The sequence below is a fragment of the Ptychodera flava genome, chromosome 13, assembly GCF_041260155.1.
Source record: "Ptychodera flava strain L36383 chromosome 13, AS_Pfla_20210202, whole genome shotgun sequence".
Classification (NCBI taxonomy): domain Eukaryota; kingdom Metazoa; phylum Hemichordata; class Enteropneusta; family Ptychoderidae; genus Ptychodera; species Ptychodera flava.
Genome location: NC_091940.1, coordinates 15,248,959 through 15,271,965, shown reverse-complemented (window position 1 = coordinate 15,271,965; position 23,007 = coordinate 15,248,959). Strand labels below are relative to the sequence as shown.

Genomic DNA, 23,007 nt, shown 5'->3' with positions numbered 1-23,007 from the left:
ATGAAATGAAGTTCAATAACAGTGACAGTAATCATGTTTGAAAAAAAAAATAATGTATGTTATCAAGAAAAATGGTTTAAACACTGTTTCTTACTTAGTAATTATCACTGAGTTTCATTTTAAAGTATACTTTTACAATCTGTAACACCTTATGCATTAATGCAGACCTCTTTCTGAAGCTAAAATTACCAAATAGCTCAATACTTGTCTCCTTTTTCTACTGCCTATGTTATTGTGTCAGCACTTACAAGTTCCTGTGAATATAAAATTATTGCTATTTTCAGCCACTACTGGTCTGGCTTGCTAATATTGCTATTATGCTGCAGCTTCGTAGTGAACTTCGTGATATTACAGTGCTTTGCATTGAACAGTTTGCAATATGGAAACTAGACATAATGTCTAAATTGAGGAGTTGCCAACACTATCAGGTGTACTAATGTCCATGGTTAATATCAGTCAATCATAAAGAAATCAACTCTGTGAAAGTTGAAACATTGACTGGAAAGAGGTCAGATGTAGTCAAAACAGTACCACTAGATCAGCACAAACAACGCCTGAAATGATGCATTCTGGACAGTCGGTTGGTCGAATGGTGGGTGTTGTTTGACAACGTGCCACCTCCTTTCAGACAGTGCTTCAACTTTCGTAGAGTTTATTTGTTCGCAATTGACATAATACACCGCCTTGACGATAATTACACCTGAGAGTTATGGCAACTCCTAAGTTTGACAGTATGTGTAGTTTCCTTACTGCCAAAGATTCAACAAAAAGCACTGTATGGAGTACATTCATATCTCAAGGTGGAGCTCCATCTTTGGCGTGAGAGATGAAGTGAAACATAAGAACAAACAAGCAAGTTGCCAGGATTTAGCATTAGACTCTAGTGTTTAATTTATCTGTTTACCTTGGGTAGATAGAAACCTTCCTTATTACTGTTGTTGTCTTTTCTCATGGTAAGGGTAGAACTGTTAATGTTTTGTCCTGAAGGATTTTAAAATACCACAATACTTCAACAATGACAATTTTACATGTACACAAGCTTTATTATCTAAATAAAGGAGAAATATGATACAATTCAATTTTTCTAAAAAATCTATGTACTCTGATTACATCACTAAGCATTATATCATTGTATTTGGCGAATGGTTGAAATTCAAGGTTTATGTAAATAATTGTTTTAGTAAAAGCAGAGAAAAAATTCAATCCTATATTACACCGTGTTGGCAAACATAAATGCTTGTGCTGCAGTTACAATTATATGACAAGAAAGGATTAGAATACAAAATATCAATTTTACTTTGAATTGTGGTAATTTACATGCTGGGTTACTTACCCAGTTACTTACAACGTACAGCTGTGATGAATGTTTACTGGAGGGAACTATTATCGTACGAATTGACAAGAAAATGTCATTTCCACCCTGAAAAAGTAGGATAGTGTGTCCTTTTGAAATTTGAAGCAGCTTTAACTTAGTTTCTACTAGTGGTTTGGAATTTATCTAATGCATAATGACAGTAATTTACTATCAAGGATATCAGGCTAGCTAAGGTAGACTTTGTGAACTTTAACCTCTGACCTTTAACATGTGACAATATAGTGCATGATCTGAGGTACGTGACTGTGTAACACTGATAATGAATCATCAACAGATTTGCATACTGAAACAGTGCTCATTAATACACTTTGTATAAATGAACAAAATTGTGTTGTATATTATGCATTGGACAATTTCACTGTTGGTAAGTCCTCTGATGACACAAGTTTTGATGTTCTGTTGGCAAAAGGATAAAAACACCCATAGGGGCGGAAACTTGTTATTTACACTTCAAGATTGACTTTCCATTCTTTTTTACACGGTATGCTATCACTCCCAGTACAATCTTGCATATCTTTACCATCCTGCTATAAAGTTCTCTGTTGGTAATGATAAAATTGTTTTGATATTATTTACTTTGATAACTTTTCATGACAAAGTCACATTTCGCATCTCTACAGACAATCAATGGATAAAACTATGTCACCAAAATTGGTGTATTTACACAAGCATCACTGAGAGGAAAAGTAAATAAAAATTTGGACGGGAAGAAAAATTCAGTGATGCAGTCCAGTAAAATGACAACATTACTTATTATCATAATATTTCTAAAAGCTATTCCTGTTGTGGTGTATCCCACCCACCCAATAATCACTAATAATTAATTGCATAAGTATTCAAATTATCCTGGGCAACAGATTTGTAGCAAGTATATATTGATGAAACACATTGTGCACTTTCTTTTGTAATGATGTTACGAAATTATGAAATATTATAGATGCATTAATGATCTAGTGCACATAAAATGGCATCTTCCTAGTGTGCGTATAATTAGGCACATGTATATATCTCTAAGTGTGTAAAAAATATTTCTACAATTTCAACATTTCTGACTCGACTGAAAATAAAATACACTTACTGGAAAATTAAAGTTAAAATACATGGTTGGAGGGAATGCATTTTCATCTTGTAATGTACAAGTGACAGAAATAATAAAACTGCTCAAAAAGTTGCAACAAAAAATACAGTAAACGATTGGGGTTTTTTATTTAACATCGCAAAGTAAAGCAACGCCACGTAGAATCCAGTGGTCTGGGTTCTGCGTCGTTTTCAGGTCGACTGGTGCAATGTACGTCAGATCTGTCCTCTTGGGTTTCTTGTAAATTGGACACTGATACATCCGTGTGTCCCTTCCCCCGGTGCTATTGATGGCAAAGATGTGAATGACCGGAAGGTTCTCGAAGAGCACTTTGGGTTTGGGTTCGATGAGCTTGCAGTTCCGCTTGTCCCAGCCAGCACCTTCCAGGTACAGGCCGTAGACGTAAACACCCTCTGCCGGTGGTTGGACGATGTCGTCTTTCATGAAACGTGTCACGTCGTTTGCCAGTACCACACTGTCCAAGGCCCATCCTTTGTGAGCTCTTGTTACCTCCTGTGAATGTAAAAACAGAATTTCTACAGTCAGAGAGATCAGAGTTTTACGGAAAGGAATCCTCGGCATGCATATTTTGACAATGGTTAGATACTTGTAAACTATCCCAGCTGACTGGCAGCTGTTTTACATTTTCACGCTCTTTGCTGATAGTAGCCATGACAGCACTGGTGACGTACATTCCTTGAGGTAGTTCATGCCTCCAAATTGAAAGACCTTGACTTCTGCTCAAACATTCTGTATGAACACTTTAACCCATTTCCTTGTGGTCAACATGCAAAAATTGTTACTAGGGAAATAAATTACCCAACATTTACTTTGAAATTCAAAATGACCACCATTCCTGCATTTAAAGAAAAAATTGAATATTTAATCTTCACAAAAACAAGTCATCGTTGATGACACAGTCCCCACTTGTTAATGGGTACTTTGATTACAGGTCCTCAGAGAGGATAGAGTCCTCTTCATTAGGTCTGTGATAAAAATACTTTTGAATAAATTTGCTTGATACATGTCTGAGCTGTAGTTCAGGACATGAAAGAAACGTAATAAATGGCCACATGGCGGCCTTATTGGATCGTATCACAGAACAATCTATGTGCATATGTATGACAGTCATCCAGCTCTATGGGTTTGCTCAGAATTAGATATATGCATAATTAATGAGGTACAGTATGAAGCATCATAAGGTCTCCCATCATACCATATATGAAGGGTGTACCACTTGTGGTTCCTGAGTTATGGACAAATATGTATATTTAAGGTCAAAGTCATCCACGTCATGTGACATTTTGTCAAAAAAATTGTAGTGCTAAGTTATCCCTATATACCAAAAATCAGACCTCTAGCTCCATTTGCTTGCTCAAAATTAGATATGCACATAACTAATGAGGTACAATATGTGGCGTCATAAGGTTCCCGTCATACCATATATGAAGGGTGTAGCACTTGTGGTTACTGAGTTATGGACAAATATGTATATTTGAGGTCAAAGGTCATCGGGGTCACATGACATTTTGTCAAAAAAATGGTATTGCTGAGTTATCCCTATATACCAAAAATCAGACCTCTAGCTTTATTGGCTCGCTCAAAATTAGACATGTGCATAATTGATGAGGTACAATATGTGGCGTCATAAGGTGTCCCGTCATACCGTATATGAAGGGTGTACCACTTGTGGTTCCTGAGTTATGGACAAATATGTACATTTGAGGTCAAAGGTCACCGAGGTCACGTGACATTTTGTCAAAAAATTGTAGTGCTAAGTTATCCCTATATACCAAAAATCAGACCTCTAGCTCTATTTGCTTGCTCAAAATTAGATATGCACATAATTAATGAGGTACAACATGTGGCGTCATAAGGTGTCCCATCATACCATACATGAAGGGTGTAGCACTTGTGGTTACTGAGTTATGCACAAATATGTATATTTGAGGTCAAAGGTCACCGAGGTCACGTGACATTTTGTCAAAAAAATTTTATTGCTAAGTTATCCATATATACAAAAAATCAGACCTCTAGCTCTATTGGCTCACTCAAAATTAGATATGCACATAATTAATAAGGTACAATATATGGTGTCATAGGTGTCCCCATCATACCATATATGAAAGGTTTAGGACTTGTGGTTACTGAGTTATGGACAAATATGTATATTCGAGGTCAAAGGTCACCAAGGTCACATGACATTTTGTCAAAGTGTCTGAGATATCTGCGTGAACGGATGGACTCATGGATGGACTCATGGACGGACATGACCCAATCTAAAAGCCCCCTTGACTTTATCTTTGGGACTAAAAACTGTGTAACTGCATCCTTTTTGCAATATGAATACGATGAGAAACTAAATTTTTATTTTTCTTGGCCTTATACATGGGAGTCTATGGACTGCCTTATACATGGGAGTCTATGACTGCCTTATACATGGGAGTCTATGGACTTCCTTATACATGGGAGTCTATGGATTGCCTTATACATGGAGTCTATGGACTGCCTTATACATGGGAGTCTATGGACTGCCTTATACATGGAAGTCTATGGACTGCCTTATACATGGGAGTCTATGGAGGTGAAAACTAAAAAGTCCTCTAACACGGCCAAATTTGATCGCATTGTGAAACAAATCGATGTGCATCTGTATGAGGTAGGGTACTATCCTTGTACCAAGTTTGAACGAAATCGCTCCAGGCGTCTCTGAGATATCTGCGTGAACGGACGGACGCACGGACGCACACACGCACGCACGGACGCACGCACGGACATGACCAAACCTATAAGTCCCCCGGACGGTGTCCGTGGGGACTAATAAGCCGTGAAAACTTTATTTACTTTATAAGCTTCAAGATATGCCCCTACAAGTGGTATACCAAAACAGTATACTATATGTTTGATAGTACGAATATCTGTCCCAAAGGTAAATTCTACCTGAAAACCACTCCTGATCAGTATGTTGTAAAGCATCATATAATTGTTCCAAATAAATTGCATGTGCTGAACCTAAGATGTCAAGAAACATACCTGTCTCATAGCGGTGAGGAATCCCTGCGGGTTGAAGAAGCCAGTCATCCAGAAAGTGTTGGGTCTGCCGTCGAAACACCAGCTGTCGAACTGTGTGTTCCTCTCTATCAGCTCAGTGAACCAAAAGCCCAGGGTTGAGGACTCCCAGGATATCTTCTTCCACTTTGCCGGTATACGGGCATCATACATGCAGTCCAGGGCATCACGCAATGCCTGGATAACAAGAATGGTGACGATAGTGATGAATGTTGATAGAAGACTGGCACGAAGGTGGTTGGGAGGGTTGGTGTGCGGATGATTGGATGTGTATTTACATATGTGTGTATGTATGTATGTATGTATGTATGTATGTATGTATGTATGTATGTATGTATGCATGTATGTATGTATGTATGTATGTATGTATGTATGTGTGTATGTATGTATGTATGTATGTATGTATGTATGTATGTATGTATGTATGTATGTATGTATGTATGTATGTATGTATGTCATGTATGTTGTCTGTTGTATGTCTGTCTGTATGTATGTATGTATGTATGTATGTATGTATGTATGTATGTATGTATGTATGTACGTGTGTACAAGGGTGTGCATGAACAGGTCAAAGTCTTAATGTAAATGTATACTACTGCGTGTAATTTACAAATTTCTTCAGATTTCTATCTTTACTGTAAATATCATTCCATAGATATATGTAGACAGTACCAGAGATGAAATTTCACTTCAAACTCTGCAATTTTTGTACACGCTAAAACATTTATTATATCATATCAGTATATTGATGGCGCAAATACAGCAATCCGATTGGTTGAAATGCGATAAGAACCGTGGTATATTTGCGATATACCAAGGCTGGCATACACCCGAGCTCTCAGCTTGAGTAAAAGTCAATTTTTGACGTTCCACTCCAGAATTTCAATGTACTGTTATGATATAATAGCAATAAATCACACCAAGTGACTGTACACCACTTGATTTTGACCAGTTCACTTCATATATGATACACTCACTATCACTCATGCATATATGTCGCGAACTGGTCAAAATCTCGTGGTATTCTGTCTCTTGGTGTGCTTTATTGCTTAAACATAGTGTTACATGTATTTCTATATACTTCAGTAACACCTGTGTTGTGGAGCACATGACATTTGACCAATCTTTCATCACGTAATATGATGATTCAATGCAATCACTTGCTTACCTCATTCATGATGATTGTACCGTCGATAGCCAGCTTGAGATCTGTCAGGGTGTTTCGCACCAGTGTGATCACACGCTGCATGCGATCGATTTCTTGTCGGAGGAAGATGTTCATCGGCTGTAGAGCACCCATCTTCTGCAGCCGTTCTTTGACCTGAGTGTAGATAAAAAAAGTGTGTGAATACAATTGAACTTGATTTAGGGAGAATGCAGAAAAAAAACTGACACATCATTGCTGTTTAATGATTTCTTACAGACTGTGAATACTGTTGGAGAGTTTGGCATTTTATAGACTTCTCATTTATTTCCATTGATGGATAAGAAGACATAGTGTCTCACCTCATAGGAAATGTAGTCCTTAGGTAGTTTTTCCAGCATATCATCAGCTAACCTCTGTACCACTGACTCCCTAGTCTCCCCGGCACCTCCAGAACTGTCTTTCGGTTGGATATTCAGGATTGTGTCCAGTACATGCTTTGCTGTATTGCTCTGATATCTAGAGGTTAAAGGTTACCAATGAGAGTAGAAATATTGAATATTTTTGAACGAGCCATTACAATATGATGTGTTTGACAACTTATCTTGTCTTTAATTTATTGTTTACTTACTCTTGACAAAACTATGTTTAGATCTGTGTATAAAAATGTCTTATGTACTGCCAAACTAATATACAAATAACAAATAACAACAGATTCTAAGTGCACAGGCTCGGAAACCCTTATTTTCAAAAATGATAACTTTCACAATTTAAATAATGAAAATGTAAATTAAGTATAGTAACACACGCCATGGTTTGCTAGCATACTGTACAGTGTTGTGCAAGGCACATGCACTTGTTAATATGTCATGTAACATAATGTAATGTTGTGTTCATATCATAGTCATGCGTTTTATTTAACAACAAATTGCATTGCAAACTTCATCAGATACTGCTTTTCTGAGCCTGTTGGTCAGAAAGTAGATGCAACCTGTTCACCCCCAATTCCCAGTGATCAGGTCCACAATCACCATAAGTACATGTAACAATGGATTTGGGTGAAACCATGGCAGTGAGAGGGTTAATTATAATTGTGTCACTTACGTGATGTCTGCATTTCCGTGTAATCCAAAGGCTTCCGGTGAGTCGGTAGCCGGCAGGTTGTTGATGTATTCCAGGTACTGATTGATGTTGTTACACTTGGGAATGCTGTACCCTTTGTAGAAGCTGAAGCTGGGCTGGAACATCTGCTCACTGAACCACACCCTGGCAAAGGTGTTCAGAAGACGCTTGTCAAAGTCGTCTGTCACACGGCCACCGTACTGCACCTCACCGATCATATAGCGGACAGTGTTCCATGACACGCCCTGTGTGGGGGAGAAATTTAAGTTGTCAAAAGCGTACACAGGGCAGAGATGTTTTTATGACAGACTGATGTTTGGGTTGATCTGGGATAGAGTCTGCACGGATGGGTTTTAGCTCTTTGGAAACTGCATATCGCTATGTTGAGACTAGTTACACCATGCAGTGCAACAAAACGAAAAACCTGAATAGCAATGACGTAACAAATATTCGGTTCATGGCATTTTATTTCTCCATATTCTGGAGAACAATGCACCTATGGGGAGTAGTTCTCAAATATTGTAAACTAACAGGGCCTGATTAAAACTTACATGTGAAATGTTTGATTTGGGCTTAGAGTTTAAATGTTATAATTTTGAAAGAGACATCTTTATTAAATGGTATGTGATAACTTCTTGCTCCAAAGTCTGCAGTCGTCAATTTATGCAAATGACACTTTACCAACCAAATTTTGATACAGAATGACCACTTTCAATGATATCCAAAACTTTCAAGAACTTACCTTCTTGATGTCCATATCATCAAGATGATTCTGCACGAACTGAACAGTGGCGTTGAAATCTGCCGTGTTGAACTCGTAGGGGATGTTCCAACCCAGGGGGCCGAACTTCCTGCGTTCTTGCACGGTGGTGTGGAGGAAGGCCACGGCATACAGCATGGGCTTCCACTGAGGCATGTTGGACACTTCCAGCTGGTCGTGAGTGATGGAATTGTACGTTCTCTTCAGACCGGCCTTGATACCCTGAGGCGGTTCATTGGTGTATTTGATTGACATCTGCAGAAACAGAGAAAAAAGACCGATTGAGTAACTTAAAGCAAAGGATGCTGCTGCCATGGTAACTGCCATCAACCAATCATGTGAATGACTTTAAACATAAATTTCAGAACTGAAATTGTGAATGACCAGCATTATTAACTGTTGTTTATGATTGTTAATATTACATTGTCGATCGAAAATTTATTTGTGGAAAATGATAGAGAAATTTTGATCATCCTGGTAATATTTGGTGTCAACAAAAATACTGAATATTTTAATATATTGAGCATCTCATCACCTGGCCTTGTTATTATGAACCTCAAACTACTGCATCTACAACAAGTCATCGTTGATGACACAGTCCCCACTTGTTAATGGGTACTTTGATTACAGGTCCTCAGAGAGGATAGAGTCCTCTTCATTAGGTCTGTGATAAAAATACTTTTGAATAAATTTGCTTGATACATGTCTGAGCTGTAGTTCAGGACATGAAAGAAACGTAATAAAATGGCCACATGGCGGCCTTATTGGATCGTATCACAGAACAAATCTATGTGCATATGTATGACAGTCATCCAGCTCTATGGGTTTGCTCAGAATTAGATATATGCATAATTAATGAGGTACAGTATGAAGCATCATAAGGTCTCCCATCATACCATATATGAAGGGTGTACCACTTGTGGTTCCTGAGTTATGGACAAATATGTATATTTAAAGTCAAAGGTCATCGACGTCATGTGACATTTTGTCAAAAAAATTGTAGTGCTAAGTTATCCCTATATACCAAAAATCAGACCTCTAGCTCTATTTGCTTGCTCAAAATTAGATATGCACATAACTAATGAGGTACAATATGTGGCGTCATAAGGTGTCCCGTCATACCATATATGAAGGGTGTAGCACTTGTGGTTACTGAGTTATGGACAAATATGTATATTTGAGGTCAAAGGTCACCGAGGTCACATGACATTTTGTCAAAAAAATTGTATTGCTAAGTTATCCCTATATACCAAAAATCAGACCTCTAGCTCTATTGGCTCGCTCAAAATTAGACATGTGCATAATTGATGAGGTACAATATGTGGCGTCATAAGGTGTCCCATCATACCATATATGAAGGGTGTACCACTTGTGGTTCCTGAGTTATGGACAAATATGTATATTTGAGGTCAAAGGTCACCGAGGTCACGTGACATTTTGTAAAAAAAATTGTAGTGCTAAGTTATCCCTATATACCAAAAATCAGACCTCTAGCTCTATTTGCTTGCTCAAAATTAGATATGCACATAATTAATGAGGTACAATATGTGGCGTCATAAGGTGTCCCATCATACCAAATATGAAGGGTGTAGCACTTGTGGTTACTGAGTTATGCACAAATATGTATATTTGAGGTCAAAGGTCACCGAGGTCACGTGACATTTTGTCAAAAAAATTGTATTGCTAAGTTATCCATATATACAAAAAATCAGACCTCTAGCTCTATTGGCTCACTCAAAATTAGATATGCACATAATTAATGAGGTACAATATGTGGTGTCATAGGGTGTCCCATCATACCACATATGAAAGGTTTAGCACTTGTGGTTACTGAGTTATGGACAAATATGTATATTCGAGGTCAAAGGTCACCAAGGCACGTGACATTTTGTCAAAGTGTCTGAGATATCTGCGTGAACGGATGGACTCATGGATGGACTCATGGACGGACATGACCCAATCTAAAAGCCCCCTTGACTTTATCTTTGGGGACTAAAAACTGTGTAACTGCATCCTTTTGCAATATGAATACGATGAGAAACTAAATTTTTATTTTTCTTGGCCTTATACATGGGAGTCTATGGACTGCCTTATACATGGGAGTCTATGGACTGCCTTATACATGGGAGTCTATGGACTTCCTTATACATGGGAGTCTATGGACTGCCTTATACATGGGAGTCTATGGACTGCCTTATACATGGGAGTCTATGGACTGCCTTATACATGGAAGTCTATGGACTGCCTTATACATGGGAGTCTATGGAGGTGAAAACTAAAAAGTCCTCTAACACGGCCAAATTTGATCGCATTGTGAAACAAATCGATGTGCATCTGTATGAGGTAGGGTACTATCCTTGTACCAAGTTTGAACGAAATCGCTCCAGGCGTCTCTGAGATATCTGCGTGAACGGACGGACGCACGGACGCACACACGCACGCACGGACGCACGCACGGACATGACCAAACCTATAAGTCCCCCCGGACGGTGTCCGTGGGGACTAACAAAGACCCTTTTCCTGACAAACTCAGAGTATCCTAGTATATGACTGACAATATTCGCATATCAATCAGCAATGTGGAAGTTTGGATACTTGCCCTTGCTGATCTGTTACGAATATTTATGCAATTGCTTTTTCCTTCACTAGCAATACCAATCCTTGAAATGATGCATCTTATGTGAGAAAGAAGGAATGAGAGAGAGAAAGAAAGAAAAAAAGAAATGTAACTTTTCTTGGAAGATTTGATACTCAACACATAATTCTCACCTGCAGCAGTGTGATTGGGAATTTTTTGTGTTCTTCCGTGGTGATCCAGGTGCGGAATTCATCATGGATGGTTTCAGTTTCCAGCAGCGCATCCATGAGTTCCTCTAGATAGTCCATGGACAAGTGGCAGTTCTGCAGCAGGAGCCAGCCACCCTGTGGAATCACAAGACATGGATAGGGGAGTGAGGTCAAAGGTGACAATACAGTATGAGGTCAAAGGTCACATAGTTTGCAGGAAAATTTTAAATATTCATTGTCTAATATACGATAGATCTTTGAAAGGACTTCACTGTTCACTCTATCATGTGATGTGTTATTGGAACAGTTCTATGAAAGTGTTCTAGGAACAGTTCTATGAAAGCATTCTATAAAAGACGATAATACTCTTACACTGCTTCGATCAATTAGAATATTTCCCACTTACATTTGTCATGCACTGTTGTAGCAGTCTTCTTGCGTGTACCTCCTGACCCTGACCCATGGAAATGGCCCGGCAGTCGACCTTGTGCCGTTTTGCCAGCGTCTCAATCTGCATGGTAGGGTCACTCCCCATGGACAGCAGGCACACCATTGGTGTCCTGGTGTCCGACTCCTCCCACATCTTCTCCAGATCCAGGATGACGCTCTCCGCATACTTCTCACCGATTGCATCAGCTGTGATGTCAAAGAACAAAACTAGTTTATGCGGTGTTCCATTGGCGATTGCAAAATTTACATCAACATTGGTCACTTGTATTAGACTTCAGATGAAGAAACTGATACTTTCTGATGATTTGAAATTTGAGACTTTACCAATCTAACACTAATACTAATGCATACTTAATGAGCATGAAATTCTAAAATTTATTCCCTTATTATCTGAAAATAATTACTCCATTTTTACACCTATGTTTTGATAGTCAGCTTGCTACAACAATGAAGGAAGACACCAAGAGGGAAAGATGTACAACCACAATGCTATAAATTGAGCTTTTTAAGAACTGCATTAATTGCTCAAAACATCTCACATGCATCTGCAAATGTACTCACAAATATATTTCTTGGCCTGTGCCAGTGTTCTGTCCGGACACCATGACCTGATCAGCAGTAACCTCCTGAAGATATCCAGGGAGTTATGGTATCCATCCGGAACTATCTCCTCTTCCGGAGCCTCCTTGTCGAACCAGTGCTTCCATGCTTTCTCATTCCTGGAGATCTGATTCAGAATGTCACTGAACTGCTTGAGTTTTGACAGCTCCACCAAGTTGAGCCACGTCAGGTCAAGAATCCATTTGGCTGGCTTCGGCGGGCAGGCCTTCAGATCAAGCGAGGCGCCCCCTTGTGGTAGAAAAGAGAAAGTAAGATGACCAAAAACCATCACATTGTTACATGTTACTGGCATTTGTATATGCCAGCATTGGTAATATTCCTCTTTTTTTCTGTACACCATAAATCTTCATGCTTGTTTTCTGTATACATAATAAATTTTCGTCTGGTATTTCTAAAATTCAGATCTGCTTTTTTGGAGAAACATAGACAAGAGTAGAGAAGTTTCTCAACTATCTATGATGTAACATGTTATTGTGAACTTACCCTTGATCAGTGTTTGGAATTCATCGTGCTTGATACGGCCTGTCTGCAGGTCAATCTTCAATGCCAGCAACAGGGTGAAGCTCAGCTTGTCTCTCTCATACAGACCCCTGACTGCATACTTGAACACGGTCAAGGTCATGAATTCAATGATGTGACCGATACGTTTGCTGGTGATTGGACTCTTTGTGGAGCTAAAAGTAAATATTGAAAATATATTTTTTTTAAAAACAGACATTTCAAACATATAGAACAAGGCTAGGCAGTACTCCTCTGGAATGTTTCAGTGAAGATAGAGAAACTATAGTCTGTTTTGCTGCGATTATAACCGATGTGATCACTTGAAAAATCCCAATACAATGATGTCATACTCTGCAATGTCTAGATTCACTGCCCAACAAAGGATGTGCACCTTTATGTTAGTGAATTATAATTATATATAAGTAACAACAAAGACTTGCTTTTTAACCAACAGTTTAACTTGCACTGGTATGGTTTAAGTCACTTATAGCTGATCCCAATCCAATGATCTCTGCATACAGTTTATGATAACAGAGTTATAAAAAATTACTACAGTGTTTGACTCACTTAGCCAGAGATTGGTCAAACAGCCCCAGGAACTGCTTGAGTGAAGTCTGATACATGCAGTTGACAAGACTCATCTCAACTATCAAGAAGTACAAGATGCTGGCCCTGGTGGCCACCGGACGGAACTCCTCTCTGGCCGAGTTGATCTTGATCTCCGTCTCAGCGGCAGTCTGCAGTTTCTGGCTGACGTCTTCGGCTGTTGTCTTGGTGGTGCTGAGTACTGTGATCAAGGATTCATCGTCTACCAGAGATCCCTGTTGGTGAATCACGATTCATATTGTTGCTATGTTAATTACCAGAGTGGAATTTTACAAGCATTTTCCATTTTGAACAGTTGGAAAGTACTGATAACAACTGCATTTCAATTTAAGGTAGAACGCACCTCGGGGACAGACATTCGGACTCTCAAACTTTTACAGTTCTTTTCTGATATACCCCATGTGGGGGTTCATTTTAAAGCTCTTAGTGAAAGAAAACTTTTCACCGGCTTAGTTTTTTGAAATTCGAAAATTTTTATTTTTCGCCATAGAGTTAACACAGGGATGGCGGCCATTTTGAATTTCTAATATCGGTAAATCTTTGGTTATTTGTTTCTCTAGTACCAAAATTTGCACGGTGACCCCCTATTTTTATTCTTGATTTTGGAAGAGAATGATTGAAAGATTCCTTGAGGAAAGTTAGAGAAAAAGTTTAAGTCTTTCACTTTCGAGGTGCATATTACCTTAAGTTGTTGTAAATGTTTTTCACTACAGTGCATAAGAGATGTCTGCATGAGGTTCACCACCTGGCCATATGCAGATTACACAATATCACAGGCTTTTTTACGATTGTGTGCAAAGACTGAACACAACATCCAACTTAAGTGTTGAGTGTAAGTCATCCCAAAGACTTTTCACTGTTAGTATATACGGTCTAAAATCTTTTGGATGAGAAACGTGGCAATTATAGCCCTCATGTCACTGAATGCAATAATTATGGGTGAACAGTTCTAGAGAGTACTAGAGTTCATGTCTAATAACTACAGTAACTTAAATCAAAGTTTTTTAAATTAATTTTAGCTTTTTCTGATCTGGCAAAACATCTCTTGAAAGTACAGAGAAAATATTTTCATGGCAATATTTTACTGAAATAGACACTGATCACATTATTTTCTGAAAAATCACTGCGATCTTGTTTACCTGTGTGTTGGTGAGTCTGTACAACAGATTGTCTTCAAGTTCTTTCATCTTTCTTTTGTTGGCTGTCACATCTTCAATCAGTTTGGTTCTTTCTGATTCTAATTCCTGAAGGAGTGAAGAAAGAAAACGAGTATTTAGTAAGCAATCGATCATATCATTATGAGCATTTTGATTGGTTGATTGATTGATTGATTGATTGATTGATTTTGGTAAAAATTGTAAAAGGTTGAAAAGTATCAATGGAATAACTGAATAGTGTCAATTTGTTGATAGCGTCTCCTCTTTAATACATTATTTACAAAAATGAGAATGAAATGCCACATTTAATATTGTTTGCTCTTGAACCATGGCAAGAATGAATTAAAAAAAAGAAAGGTCTGTGTTCAGAAGCTAAAATGTCTCACTAGCAACTGTATCACAACTGAAAAAATACAGTATGTGGCCGAAAATTACTAGAATCACAATGTCAATGGAAAGAGAGACTGAGAGCACGGAAGATGTGCTTTAACTCAAAAAAGAATCTCTCTTTATGAAACAATATTTGTTTTAGATTTGTTGCGTCAGACAACAAGGTCGTTTCACATTGAAAGCAACTTATACAGCTCATAGAAAATAATAGCCTGTAAGGTACAGCAGATGCAACGTGACACGGGAAATATTATTATTGAAATGAATATGTAATGAATAGGTGAAAATGACAAAAAAAGGAAATTGACAACTTACGCTCTTTTCTGTCAAGATTACTCTTCCCAGCAACTGATCCTCCAAACCTTTGATAGTGACAGTGAAATCGATGATGGATGTCTTGGCGCTGATTTCAGGCGTGTAGGACGGATTAGCCAGCTTTGTTGTGATGTACAGGCAGAAGCCATCCATCACGTCACACTCCTTGTCTCCAACTTTCACCTGTTGAGGGTAGTGGAAATATCATGGATACAAGATATCATAATCAGAACAAGGTTTTTTTATGTGTTTCTGGCAAGTGCAATTGTCTTCCAGAATATACATCAAGGAATGCAAATCAGGGTGTTATCATACCTTCAGTGTGCTACCAGTCTTGATGAAGTTCTTTTCTAAGACGTTGTCAAGAGCCGGATCCAACTCCTCGGCGACGTCTTCAATCATCAGTGGTCTGCCAAGTGACAGACTGTCCTCGAGGTGAGTCCTGAAGTACTTGTGATTCAAGTTTGTCATCTATCCAGAGGGGGAGAGAAATGTGAAAATTGTAATTTTGAAGCTGACCTTTGACCTATGACCTTGTCAATCAATTTCATGAATCAAATTTGTTTTTCTTTGAAAATGTGAAATAAAATGACAAGTACTAAACAAACCTTACGGTAAACAAAATAAATATGTTCTTGTTAATAAGTCAATTAATCAGAGATTTAAAAAACTTACTGGAAAGTTGACTCATGAAAACATATTTCAAAACTCTTTAAATGTAGGACAATTCAGTGACACCACAGCAATTACCTGCAGCTCATTGTGAGCTTCCCTGTTCTTGATCCATGTTTTGCCCTGGATCTGAGGATCAATCAGCAATGGATACCTGGATGCCTTGGTCACGATGATACCGTTCTGGATGGACAGCTCGTCGTTGGGAAGACCTTGCAGATTCCATTCACTGATCTGAAATGGTAAACAACGGAGTGAAAATTAATGACTGTGAGGGTGCAATTTTTTGGTACTTCTTGTAGAAAGTGATTTAGTCTTATTATTGGCCGTATTGAAAATTACTACTCTATGTTTGTTTTAGCTGCTTTCTCACCAGCACTGGTTAAAAAACAAAACAAAGTAAAACAAAAATGACATAAGCTCCAACATTACAAAATATTCACAGGCAAAATACTCATATTATGAAAATTTCTTGGGCAATTCAACTCCTGATGGGCAATGAAGCCTTTCTGCCTGTTGATAATAACAAAACATTCATAGAATACTTTCCATACTCAAAGTCCAAGAAGTCATTAGATAACTTCTCTTTAGGTATACCGGTATAAAGCACAATGTGCCAACTTTATCTGATTCTCCAGCACTTTCTCTCCTTAAAAAAATAATGAATCACAAGGCGTTATTTTGAGGGATGAAGAGTTGATGATAAGGATACCAACTCACCGTTGGATTGTCCACCAACATGCTGATGAGATTGAGACTAGCAGTGTAGGGTATCTTTCTGGTCTTCAGCTCTTTCTGCCATTGTTTAACCAACCTTGCTCTGTATTCTTGATTGAATGGACCAGAGTAGGACAAAAACCCTGTCCCAGTCAGTACATCACCAACCAGTCTGAATCGCGAAAAAGTTAGAAATAGATAATCAACATAAGATATTTCATGAAAACAAAAATGTGCTATGTCAGTGGTGTGTTGTAGAGAGCAGTGGGTCTGACAGGCTTGTCAGAGCATTGGAAGTTTAAATCAAATACAGGGTCTGTGAAAATAAATTTTCCACCAATAAATAAACTTTATCATACTAATGTTACATATGAGTTCTTACATAATTTGGATACTGTACCATATGGAACAAGTCATTGACAATGACATAGTCCCCCTTGTAATTTGGAATTTGTCACTGGAAGTGACCAAAATTGAAGTCGATATGATGCGCATGAAAAAAGAAATGCGGGTAACCAAAGCCCTGTCTGTGACTGATGCCCATATTGGATTGGATTGTAAACAAGTAGACATTACTAATAGTATAAATGGCATAGGTTTATGTCCTTTTACCAAGTTGGACAGAATTAGGTATGTCATGCCCTGCCTCTTGAAATGTCAAAATTCAACTAATCTGCAAGAAACTTGTCCAGGCATGTCTGTTTCTGAAGCTACATGCATAACCAATGTCTACTTCATGCGGCTGATCTATATTGAAATCAGTGTCAAAGTTTTTGCTTGATGTCATGCCACTCTGTTCATCCCTGGTTGTCTGTGCAGTTCCACAAGCATTGTTCTGTACTGCTGATGAAAGAGATTTGACAATCATGTCACATTACCTTCCAATCTGTGCCTTGAATTCTTTACTCTGTTCTGTCCATCTTTCTTTCTCTCCTCCGAGTCCGTTGATCAACGCCGACGCTGCTTCCATCTTGCGACGGCAAGTCGCAGCATCATCCAAAAGTGTCTACACAATCACAAAGTAGTATGTCAGCCATATCTTAGTTTATGAATAAATATTCATCTTTCACAATTTTTCTTTCTTTCATGAGGGTTTTGGTATGCAAGTTACCATCAGCACACAGGCTAGATAATTACTGGTGCACAGTGTGCAATAGAGGGAACCTTTACTGATTCACAACACTTACACTTGACCGCTGACAGGTCCAACTGTGTAACATAAAATTTTAATGGCTTTGTGTCAAATTTGGATGAGAAAGCCTTTTGAAGCTCCTAGAGTGAATGCAATTGTCACGTAGATAATTTTGTGAAAATTGAAAACTTTATTTTTCCCCCATAAAGTTAACACAAGGATGGCAGCCATTTTGAGTTTGATCAATACTGACCGATTTGCTTCTTTGGTGATTTCAAAATGAAATGGTTGCAAGTTTCTGTATGGAAAGTTTGAGCAAAAGTTAGAGACTTTCAATTTGGAGGTGCGTACTACCTATACTGAGTTTGTCTGTGAGGCATACCTGTTTCTCTCTCATAGCTGCATCGTACATGGCCTGCACAATGTCCAACTCTTTCTGTTTGGCATCCAGTTGTTCCTGAGCCGTGGCCAAGTCACCCATGGCAATGTTGAGACGTGCCTCCTGGACAGCTAAGTTGGCTTTGAGGGGCAGTACTTCCCTGTTGATTCCGTAAAACACCGCCATGGACTTTGTCCACGAGCATAGACCTGCGACGTCACCACAAGTCTACAAGCACGATGGGAAACAAAATTAAGTTGTAAGTCACATTTTTTTGTTAATTTTTTTGGGGGGGAACACTGTTTCAGTTCACTACACTGACAGGTAAAAACTGCCCACTCATACATAGTAAAATGACTCATTAAACAACTAGAATAGGTGTATTAACCCTTTGAGCGCCAGAGTCAATTTTTGTCACCTTTATAAAATGTGCCCAAGTCAAATTTTTTTCAGATTTTTGCCAAAATTTTGGTGAAAAATTGTAGCCAATGAAATGTGATGTCCATTTGATCCTAAATTATCAAAAATATTACAGAAAAATTTATAAAAATTGGTAAAATGTTGCACTGAAATTTTGGTGGGAAAAATTATAGCACTCAAAGGGTTAAGTTATCTTGTAGTGTTCGTTATACTTGAAGAAAGAGATGAGATTGGTCATTTATTCTTACTTAATTGATAAATAATGATGGACTGGAAGTACAAAAAAGAGTCCCTCCATATTTAAAAATATTTTAAGATCTCAATAGAACATGAATAAAGTGTAACTTTGCTCCCTGTAATTGTACATTTTGTGTCCTTTACCTCTTATGATATTATTCCACCTTTTCACAACAACATTCTTTAGTGTAATAACAGATTATGATACACATCTATTATGACAGAAATGATTCAAAAACGACAGCTTTGTGCTCCAATGTAGATACCACACAATCCCTCGCCCAGGGGAGAGTGAAATGTTCCAGCTCACCTTTTTAGCGTTCTCAAATGTGTAGTCTTCCATTTCTAGGTAAGGGGCCATGAGCTCCACTGTCTCTGCATTGATGGAGTCTTTTGGGAAGTTCAACAGACCGTTCAAAAATCCTGAGCCGCCCATAAACTGGAAAAAGAAAAGGTATTGCAAAATTAGACGGAGGAAAGTTATACAAAGAGTTAAGTTGATTATCTGCGTCAGTTTTTTCCTAACATTTGTTATTGAGTGTCATGTTAACATTGACAGGAAACGAGCAGATAGGACGGGTACATGCAGTCACTATGACATACAGTTGTCACGGTGAGAAAACAGTCCACTAACCTTGAGAGACTCTCCCCAGGATGGTTTGACACAGGGTCTTTCTGGGTCCTGTGTCACTGTGTCGAGTCTTCGTTGGAAGAGGATCAAGACACAGTCCATGATACGCATGATCAGATGAGGCGGTTTGCCGAGTTTTCTGACGGTGGCGATGTGAGCAGGTTTGATCGTGTTCAAGGCGGCCTCCGCTTCTTCCAGAGCGGGTCTAGCAGCTTCCAGCTTTTCCTCAGCGGCTGCTTTGTCAACCTGTGAAAATCAGAATTTTCCATTTTTAATTGCTGCTGTAGTCTTACAGATCAAAGATTTTAGATGTCTTTTTAAGAATTTAGGATTCTAAACTCACATGGCAGCTTAAAAGATTGAGGAATTACTTTAAAAAAACATCACTGACACTTGTATGCAATTTATGTGCAAAATTTCAATACTTACTTTACATTGTCTCAAGTGCATGTGGGGAAATATATAGAATGATCTTTTTAAGCCTTAAATTGCTATTTCTGAGAACTGGTTCATTAGAATTCCTTCCTTCTTCGAGATGTAACGGTGAAAATTCTTGACATCAATTTTGAAAACTCTAAAAGTTGTAATTGATCTTGCTTCAATTATTCTAAAACCTGACAGGAAAAAAGCCACTAAACTTACAGCAATGTCATCCACAATGGCCTGGGCTTTGTCTTTCACTTTCTGTACTTGAGCCTTGACCTTCTCAGCGGCTTGCGCTTTCTCAGTCACTTCAGCCAATACCTGCGATGATAAGAAAATACAAAACCAGTTCCTAAGATGTTCAGTTCTTCCAATCAGGCTCAACCCTCTTCAAGAAACTCAAAAAGATTCCGAGCAGTCCTCATGGACAATGTTGAAATTCACTTCCATAGCCTTTTGCGGTTTTTGGACAAGGCAACTCTAAATCACTATGTTTTTCCCCTTCTACAAGGCCATTCTCACAGTACATCATGCTATTTGCATTGCTGGTAAGGCACACTACCAGTACAGCCATGGTGTGAAAAGATGTGGGCCATATCGACTCTTTAATTTCTCAAAGAACAAAACCCATCCCCACTCGGAAAATGTTGTTCCCCTTTGTACATACAGAAACTGTGTTTCATTCAATGTTGGCGAGTGTGTTGTCAGGTAGGGACTGGATACTCTCTCTGTCTGATCTGTCTCTGTCTCTCTCTGTCGTACTTTCCTATCCTACTGTAAACTGTTTGCATAACATTTATTTTCAATGTTTTCTTACTTTTTTTCTTGTTTTTTTTTCAACTTTCAATTTATTAAACAAAAAAGTCTCATAATTTTTGTGAAATCTGAGAATACACTTGAAAGTCAGAGATTAGGTTGCCTTTTTTAATACTTATGGCATTCTGGGAATTTTGTTGGAAGGGCTTGGGTGCGTCCACTGACCTCTTCAGCTTTCTTGGAGGCGACTTCCAATTCTTTCTCCTTTTCGACAAGCTCTATGCTGAGCTGTGCCACGGACTGTGAGGCCTCCACCAGCTTGTTCAGACCGGTGTCCATCCTATTGGCCAGTTCACCGATCTCGTTGTGTTTGTCCGTGTAGATCTGCTTGTAGCCATTGATGAACGATAAATAGGATTTGGGCGTCACATGAGTTGAACGACGGAATCTGTGGAGTGAAAAAAAAGAGAAAGAATTGTAAGACCCGATGATAGGAGATACATTACAAATTCTGGGGCTACCTTGAATAATTGAATATGTTTATCTACCAAAGTTAAATAAATCTTTTAATTTCTTCACATTTACCTCCTGTCAATTGTGCACAGTGAAATACACTTAATTTCAGAATCATCTCCAACAAAAAGAAATCCTCATCATAAAATTTGCATATGACACAGCAATCATTTACACACTTTGCATATGTACAGTAGATGTGTGCATGCTGTTGTATCTTAATGCATTCATTATGATGATTTCAAAAAATTTAACTCGTATGTCAATTTCTTGATATTTTTCTCTGGTATAGGTATAGATTGGACTTTTTTCAATGAGGTGAGCATACACTCTACAATTTTTCCTGTTGTTGACGGAGATAAAACGGAGCAACAATTCACTGTTTATTTTTTTCAATTCTGTTACTTTTGATTTGGCTTGTTTGACTTACAGAGAAAGATACAACTTAACAAACCTTTCAAAGTAGTCCACGCAAGTTTCTGCGACGCCATCATGAATGGTTCCCATGGCCTGCACCAGCTGTCTCTTCACTTCATCAGAGCACACAATGTTGTACGATGACAGGAAGTGCTCGGCTACGGCGATAAGAGCATCCTTCGGCCATCGGCTGAACCAATCCATTGTACAGCCGGAAATCAGACCAGGGAATTTCAAGGCCCTGTTTCGGAATTTCTCACCAACCTATAAATGGTGACAAATACAATAAGAACTTTTTTCTCGGCTACACTGAGCCCTTTGGATACTGCACAACCCTGCCACGGACTTGGAATTACATTGATACAATTACAATTGATACAGTAAATTTCCAACGTTTTCACATTCAGTGATATTACACAGATATCAACATAAATGGAAAATTTTTTTCCGTTTGGTTATGGCAGTATAAAAAATGAAAGGATATGAAATCCAATGTGACATACGGGTACTGCTAAATTTTACATCCAATGTTGTTAACCTTTTGAACCCTGAACCTCTGGTAACCCCTGACTCCCCGTTGACCTATGACACACAGGTTAAAGACAATGAATCATAGAGTCACAGCTTCACAATCCCCATCAGTCTATGGTGAAGGTATTTGTAAGGTAAATTTGGAAGAGACAACAGTTTTGAAAACATAAGTTCTTTGCAGATGACCTTACCGGTGAAAAGCCTAGTACAACGTGGAGGTTCTGACGTGCTCGGGTGATGAAGTAATCGTAGAGATTTTCATTGGTTGGTGGTCTCCTTGGAAACTCTTTCTTCATGACAGGGATCAGTTCACCCATGATCTCATCCATCTCATCCCGGGCAAATAAGTTAGACAACTTGGTAATAAAAAATCGGGGAAAAATTTTAATGTTATATCTTAGCAGTAAAGAGACTCATTGTCTATCTGCTGTGATGCATTGATAATGCTTTCTGAAATTCTAGAAAAAGGCTTTTTGTGTTTGTTGTGTATCTCCGTTTAGGTATTGATAAACCTGTTAAACACTTATCACGGGCACATTCCAATATTGCATATCAAAAGCTAGAAATAAGAAAAATACTAAGTGCTGCGGTTTTCAAGTTTTTGATCTGGATGGACATACATACATACAGGCATACGGATCACAGACATTTTCTCTTGCTGTACGAATACCTCCTAAAGTTACATATAGCATATGGGAGCTAAGAAATGAATGTCAAAAATATGAAATTTGAAATGTATTCATCACGGAGAGAAACTACTCCATCTAGTTTTGAAAAAACCTGAGATGTAAGTAGTGCATAGAA

General features: G+C 38.4%; 1 protein-coding gene across 1 annotated transcript in view; it reads right to left on the bottom strand.

The window, feature by feature from the left end:
- Window positions 1-1,016: 1,016 nt before the first annotated feature.
- Window positions 1,017-23,007, bottom strand: part of LOC139147551 (dynein axonemal heavy chain 5-like) — an 82,366-nt gene continuing 60,375 nt past the window's right edge. The window contains 24 exon segments of the mRNA XM_070718677.1: window positions 1,017-2,966; window positions 5,487-5,699; window positions 6,691-6,843; window positions 7,029-7,185; window positions 7,771-8,033; window positions 8,531-8,803; window positions 11,318-11,470; window positions 11,742-11,971; window positions 12,347-12,634; window positions 12,890-13,080; window positions 13,475-13,728; window positions 14,653-14,757; window positions 15,376-15,558; window positions 15,691-15,846; window positions 16,126-16,281; window positions 16,768-16,936; window positions 17,643-17,770; window positions 18,279-18,503; window positions 19,243-19,371; window positions 19,567-19,809; window positions 20,206-20,307; window positions 20,968-21,190; window positions 21,710-21,936; window positions 22,395-22,559. Of these exon segments, the coding sequence (XP_070574778.1) occupies window positions 2,580-2,966; window positions 5,487-5,699; window positions 6,691-6,843; window positions 7,029-7,185; window positions 7,771-8,033; window positions 8,531-8,803; window positions 11,318-11,470; window positions 11,742-11,971; window positions 12,347-12,634; window positions 12,890-13,080; window positions 13,475-13,728; window positions 14,653-14,757; window positions 15,376-15,558; window positions 15,691-15,846; window positions 16,126-16,281; window positions 16,768-16,936; window positions 17,643-17,770; window positions 18,279-18,503; window positions 19,243-19,371; window positions 19,567-19,809; window positions 20,206-20,307; window positions 20,968-21,190; window positions 21,710-21,936; window positions 22,395-22,559 (4,773 nt within the window). The 3' untranslated portion in view covers window positions 1,017-2,579.